The sequence below is a fragment of the Chiloscyllium punctatum genome, chromosome 7 (genome assembly GCF_047496795.1).
Source record: "Chiloscyllium punctatum isolate Juve2018m chromosome 7, sChiPun1.3, whole genome shotgun sequence".
Classification (NCBI taxonomy): Eukaryota; Metazoa; Chordata; class Chondrichthyes; order Orectolobiformes; family Hemiscylliidae; genus Chiloscyllium; species Chiloscyllium punctatum.
In genome coordinates, this window is record NC_092745.1 from 108,411,145 (window position 1) to 108,418,426 (window position 7,282).

The 7,282-nt window shown below is 42.7% G+C and overlaps 1 protein-coding gene across 9 annotated transcripts in view; it reads right to left on the minus strand.

Moving 5' to 3' along the window:
• Window positions 1-7,223, minus strand: part of szt2 (SZT2 subunit of KICSTOR complex) — a 266,338-nt gene extending 259,115 nt beyond the window's left edge. For all 9 annotated transcript variants that reach the window (XM_072574543.1, XM_072574540.1, XM_072574542.1 and 6 more), the window contains exons 1-3: window positions 7,105-7,223; window positions 5,488-5,613; window positions 4,311-4,484 (exon numbers count right to left, since the gene is read on the minus strand). In XM_072574543.1, the coding sequence (XP_072430644.1) occupies window positions 4,311-4,484; window positions 5,488-5,613; window positions 7,105-7,131 (327 nt within the window). In that variant the 5' untranslated portion in view covers window positions 7,132-7,223. The remainder of the gene's footprint in view (window positions 1-4,310; window positions 4,485-5,487; window positions 5,614-7,104) is intronic.
• Window positions 7,224-7,282: the final 59 nt, after the last annotated feature.

Sequence of the window (7,282 nt, forward strand, 5' to 3'; positions counted from 1 at the left end):
GACATTACTCCCATGGAGAGTGAGGAAGCAAAGATCTTAGTCAGTGGCTTAGCAACCTCCTTTCTCACTTCCCAGAGCAACCAAGGATAAATCTGGTCTGGCCTTGGGGACTTATCAAGCTTAATGTTTGCCAAAATGTCCAGCACATCAACTTCACCAATCTTGCTCTGTTCAAGCCTACTTCACACTTTTATTTTACAATTGTACCCCCTAGTGGGGTGGCACGTTGGCTCAGTGGTTAGTACTGCTGCCTCACAGCACCAGGGTCCCAGGTTCTATTTCAGCCTTGGGTGACTGAGTGTGTGGAGTTTGCACATTCTCCCCGTGTCTGTATGGGTTTCCTCCAGATGCTCCGGTTTCCTCCCACAGTCCAAAGATGTGCAGGGCAGGTGATTTGGCCATGCTAAATTGCCGATGGTGTTAGGTGCACTAGTTAGAGGGAAATGAGTCTGGGTGGGTTATTCTTTGGAGGGTCTGTGTGGACTGGTTGGGCCGAATCTAATCTTGTTACTGACACTTTTACTAAGGTGAGCAGCTGCTTTCTTTTCACTCTGTCCTTGCCCCCCATAATCTCTTACACCTCTATCAAATGCCCCCTCAACTTTTTCCATCCCAACAAAAACAACCTGAGCTCTCTTGGTAGCGCTCTCTCAGACAACATCCTGGTGAATCTCCTTTGCAACCCCTCCAGTGCAATCACATCTCTCCCATTGAGAGGTGACCAGAACTACACACAATACTCCAACTGTGGTTGAACCAATGTTCTGCACAGCTCCGTCATGACCAGCTTGTTATTATAATCTGTGTCATGAATAATACAGACAAGTTTCCCCTATTCCTTAACTACCCTATTAAGCCATCCTGTCACTCTCATGGATCTGTGAACACGCACACCAAGATTCCTCTGCTCCTCTGAGCTTCCTAGTATCCTGTCATTTATTGAGTAATCCCTCGTCTTGCCCCTTCTTTCAAATGCCATCTGCCATTGATCTGCTCACCTGGCCAATCTGTCTATACCCTCTTATAATCTAATACCTTTCTCTCACTGTCAACTACTCAGCCATTTTTTTGCATCCGCAAACTTACTTATCATCCCTCCCAAAATGCTTATCTACATCATTTATGAAGGTCACAAACAATAAGCAATGCAGCATTGATCCCCAGGGTATACCATTGCACACTGAGCTCCAGTCACACAAACATCCTTCTAGCACCACCCTCTGTCTCTTGTCATTAAGCCACGTTTGCCTCCAGCTTGTCAGGTTACTGTGGATCCCATGAACGTTTACCTTCTATATCAATTTCCCATGTCAGATCTTGTCAAAGGCCTTGCTGAAATCCATATAAATTACATCAAATGCCCGACCCTCATCCAAACACCTGATCACTCCTTAAGTTTTCTAGGCATGACTTCCCTCTATCAAAGCCATGCTGGTTATCCCTGATCAAACTCTGCTTCTCTAAATGGAGATTAATTTTCTCCTTCACTATTTTCTCCAATAGTTTACCAACCACTGGCATTAGATTCACTGGTCTATCTCTACCACCCTTCCTGTAAAGGAGAACCATACTAGCTGTTCTCCAGTCCTCTGTCACCTTACCTGGGGCCAGAGCCAAATTAAATATGTGGGTGAGGGCCCTTGTAATTTCCTTCCTCATCTCCCACAGCAAGCTGGCATTCAACTCATCAGGACCTGGCTATTTGTCCATTTTTACATCCAAAGTCTCCAATACCTCTCGCTTCTGATAACAATTTACTCAACTATTTCACAGTCCATCTACTTGAATTCTGTACTTGCATCCTCCTCCTCCTCCTCCCCCTCCCAAGTAAAGACAGAAGTGACATACTGTACTCATTCAGTACTCCACCAACATACTCCATCTTCATACACAAATTACCCCCTTGGTCCCTAACTCTTTTCTTATCTATTCTCTGCTCCTTGATAAACTTGTAGAATATCTTGGGATTCTCCCTCATCTCGCCCACCAGCACCTTTTCATGCTCCCTCTTTGCTCTCCTAATTGTATTCTGGAGCTCCCCATGCCCCTGTACATTCTATACTCCTCCAGAGTCTTCATTATTTTGCTCCCTTTGAACCTGTAATATGTCTCTCTTTTCCTTTTAATCCAGTCCTGAATGTTCCCAGGCATCCATGATTCTCTGGGCTTGATACTCCTACATTTGGGGCGGCACGGTGGCACAGTGGTTAGCACTGCTGCCTCACAGCGACAGAGACCCGGGTTCAATTCCGGCCTCAGGTGACTGACTGTGTGGAGTTTGCACATTCTCCCTGTGTCTGTGTGGGTTTCCTCCGGGTGCTCCGGTTTCCTCCCACAGTCCAAAGATGTGCAGGTTAGGTGAATTAGCCATGCTAAATTGCCCGTAGTGTTAGGTGAAGGGGTAAATGTTGGGGAGTGGGTATGGGTGGGTGGCGCTTCGGCGGGTCGGTGTGGACTTGTTGGGTCGAAAGGCCCGTTTCCACACTGTAAGTAATCTAATCTAATTTCACCCAAAAGAGAACATGTTGGGCCTTTACTTCCCCCACCCTGTGCCTTTCTGAACACGTCTCATGGTTCTGCTGTAGATTTTCCATCAAGTCACTATTCCCAATCTAATTTGGCCAAATCCTGCCTTACTTTTTTTTTTAAAAAATCAGCCTTACCTCAAACTAAAGACCTTTTCTGTAGACCATCTTTCTCCTTTGCCATAAAAGGCTTAAAACATAAGATTTTGTGGTTGCTATCACTAAAATGCTCCTCCATCATCACCTTGCATATCCGTCTGGCTTTATTCCCCAGAATTAGGGCCAGCACTGCACCATCCATTGTAGGACCATCTACAGCTGACATGAAATGTATGTAGAACAGCTTTCTAAGAAATCTACCCCCACTACACCCTTGATACTATATGATTATTTTAATTAATATGGGGTATTGAAACCCTCTTTTACCCTATTATTTTTACATAGCTTACTGAATTGACTACGTATCTGGTCCTCAATTGCCCACTGATCTTTTGGGTGCCTACAATACAGTCAGAGTGCAAGCGCTCCCTTTTTATTCCAAACATGCGGGCATGCTTCTCAGTGTGTGTGAAGCCTCTCGTCAGTTGTGTGGAGCTTTATAAATCGCACATCCACCATACACAAGCGCCAGGCAACGACTATCTTCAACAGAAGAAGAATCTAACAATTTTTCCTTAACATTCAACAGCATTACCATCATTGAATCCTCCCCTAACAACATTCAAGGGGTCATAATAGTAATCATAGAAATATCGTGGCTACAACAGTGGGTCAGAGGCTACAAGTTCTGAGAGAGGTACCTCACCCTGTCTCCCCAATACCTGTCCAACATCTACACACACAAGTCAGGAATGTGACAGACTATTTCCCACTTGCCTGGATTGGTGCAGTACTCAAGAAGATGGACACCATTCAGGACAAAACAGCCCACTTGATTGACCAATCAAACGCCACCTTTAATATTCATTTCTCCGCCATGAAACACTGTTGCTGTACTGTATACTATTTAGAACTCATCCAGATTCCTTAGAAAACATGTTCCAAATTCATGACCTCTGCCACCTAGAAGGGGCAAGGGCAACAGATACTTGGGAATTCAACCACCTGCAAGTTCCACTTTAAGCCCATACCATCCTGACAAGGAACCATGTCCTACTCCTTCAAGATCACTGGGTAAAATCCACCTAAATCACATGGACAGTAGTGGTTCAAGAAGACGGCTCACCTTCTTGAGGGCTATTAGAGATGGGAAATAAATGCTGATCCAGCCAGTGCACCAACAATCTCATGAAATAATGTATTTTAAAAATATACATATGATTAAAGAAAAATTATAGCTAAACTTGATGAGACCCAAAATATGTATTCAGATGTATTCAATAGCTTCAAATTTAATCACAGAATCCCTGCAGTGTGGAAAGAGTCCACTCATCCCATCGAGTCCACACTGACCCTCAGAAAAGCACCCCATCCAGACCCAGCCCTCCACCCTATCCCCATAACCCTGCCCTTACCATAGCTAATCCACCTAGAATGTACATACCTTGGCACGACAGTGCAATTTAACTTATTCAAACAACCTAATCTGTATATGTCTGCACTGTAGAAGTAAACCAAATCAGCCAGGGAAACCCACACAGACATGGGATGAACATGCAAACTTCACACAGACAGTCATTTAAGGCTGGAATCAAATCTGGGTCCCAGGTGCTGTGAGGCAACAATGTTAACCACTGAGCCACCATGCTGCCTCCTGTCTTCCCACCAATCGCAACAATTACTTACCACAATCCCTGTAGACGGACTGAGATCCAGTTCAATAACAAAGCGGTATCGCTGAGCAAGGAAGGTAATGTGGGTTGAGGGTACCAGTTGGTACATTTGATTAGCAATTGATTCATCTGGCTGCCAGCCTTTTGGTAGGACACTGAGAACATCCAGTTCATTGCTGGAGTTGCTCTGTAAGAGATAAACAGTAATTGTAAGATGGATTACAGTGGCATAAAACTGTAATAAAGTATAAAGGAATAAAGGATTTCAGAACAAATGAAAGTTGCTGAAACTGTTCTCTTCAGAGAACAGAAGATTAGGAGGAGATTTCATAGCCAAAGTATCTGAAAAAGCTTATAGATGGATCTTGGCAATGCTGTAGAGAACCTGTTCCATTAGCAGAAGGGCAAAAATCAAACAACACCAATTTAGATTGATTAGGGAAAAAAATTAGGAAAAAGGCTAATACGTAGAGAGTGGTTATGATTTCAAATGCACTGCCTTAGACTGAGGAAAATACAGGGTCAATTGCGGCTTTTCAAAGGGAACTGGATTAACAACTGGAAGGACATAAATTCCAGGTTTCCTGGGAACTCCCATCAGTGCATGCTTTTGGTATATTACCAATCTAAAATCGTGGATTATATCAAGTGATTTTGCATGTTGATTCATTGGCTACCAGCATTCTATTGCATCAAACTGAGCCACGCAGACCAAATTACATCAAATGCCTTAGCCTCATCCAAACACTTGGTCACTCCTTAGATTTGCTAGGCATGACTTCCCTCTATCAAAACCATGTTGCCTATCCCTGATGAAGCCAAGGAAGTCCAATTTCAATTCATAAATCATATATTTTTTTCACTTCACTGAGTTCAATTGACCTCAGTGTCTGGTTTGGGCTAATGGTGGGAGAGGGCAGAAAAAAATAACGAGTTCATGTTCTCAGTCATTTAGGAAAACAAGAGAACAATTACATTCGTGTAATTATCTATTCCAACAAATACCTAAAAATACTTTTGTGACAAGTAAATATTTTAAGCTAAAAAATGACCATCTAATTTTCTCCCAAAGTACTGAGAGTGCAATTTGCATTTTGTGCAAAGATTAATATGCTACATTAGGTTCCCATTATTTTACTTCATCCATTTGCTCACAAACAGATCACAGAATAGTTCCAGGGACCACTCACAAGCTCAGACTTTGACATCGGTCGAATGTTTTGATTCAGTCTGTTGAGAAACCAAGCTAATCTCACATTGCGGGAAATCCGATATTCCTTCTTCATAAGCAGGAAAACTTGTCCTGCTTCTTCCACCTGTCAAAAAAAGATAATGACTTGAAACTAGTGTTCTAGGTCACCAGAAGCTCTAATATAATATAGTTTTATTAATATAAGTTCTAAGTACTTGGATACCATGATTTTGCAAATATGATATTTGGATGATTTTCTTTCTAGGCATGCTCCTTAGTTTGTTTTCATTACTCTTTAAATTAAATTATAAAATTAAGCAAATTAGGGACTCCAGGAAAGTCCATATTATACTTCAACTAGAAAAAGGCTATTAAATCAAATACCTACTTCCTATTAGAAATGCTAATATCTTCCCATGTCTTTCCATACTTCTTACAAGTTAACAGTTCATGTTAAACCCAACAGAGAACTTACTACCTCTATTTTTTTCCTTGATATTCAGAACCATACTTCTTTAGCCAAACAAATCATTCCATGAAACAATGCACTCTCCAGACAGGCAAAGAAGTATTTTTAAAGAGTCAGAGTTGTTATCCTGCAGGTCTAATGTGACACAAAGCGAATCTGTTTTAGATACAGGGAACATTTTGTCATAAGACATGATATTAATGTGGCACTGGAGCTCCACTTAAAAATACCTTTTCAAATCTCCAAAAGGAATTTTGAAACATAAAACACATACTCACCACATATATTTCCCTAAAATTCATTGGATTCCAATTGCTACATTTTAGCCAGTGTGTCACATGATCAATTATACTACTGTTCCGTAAAAATTAGTTCCTGCCCATGCTATACTTTAATATTGCTTTCTTATCGTCTACAGACTAGCTTTAGTTAGATACATCTCACTCTGTAAGTTCTCCAATATGAATGTTAAACTCCACAATTATGAAAAATTGAGAACTTTACAAACGAGGTTAATGCATCTAGAACCTGACAAAATGTGCCAAAATGTCATAGAGTGATGTAAGCAGCTGTTTGGGCAGAAAGCAATTCATATTTTGCCTGTTAACAACAGATAGCATCTACAGGGAATGAACGTCCCTACAAATCGCTTTGAGATTTACTGATTTATGGGATGTGAGCATCACTGCCTAGGCCCATCACTAAGAATGCAACTTTTTAGCAATATTGGAGACAATGGGCTATTATTTATCTCTAGTGTACTCTCCAAAAGGTGGGTCTGCTGATGAAACCTGGAGCTCACTTAATGACACAGCAACCTCCCCCAGAGCAAACACTGGAGCTGTCATTTCGGTTGTCAAAATAGAGAGAGAGAGCACGTATTTATTTATGTGCAGCTCACTGGACTTTAACTCTCCAACACCAACAAAAAAAACCCACAATCAGAGGGAGAGACGGAAATTCTGTGTAAATAAAACTTAATAAGGAAGGGGCTGTGTGCAGAAGGTAGGGGTGCACAGACCTGGCTGTGCATGTCTCTCCCCACCCCCATCCCCCGGGGGGAGGGGGTTTAAGGGGTGTCTCAGTCCCCCCCTCGGTACCTTCATGTTTACTGACAGCACACAGGAAACCCCCCCCCCCCTTTACCTCGGAGTCTCTGTCTCCCCCGGACATGCTCGATGGCCGCTCTCATACCCCCCGACCAGCCGGCCTTCCGCCCCGCCGCCTGTCGACTACAATCGCACTTCTCTGTCGCTCACGGTTCATCTCCTCGCCCCGCCCCCTCCACCCAAACGGTCACACACACCCCCTCCCCTCCCCTCCC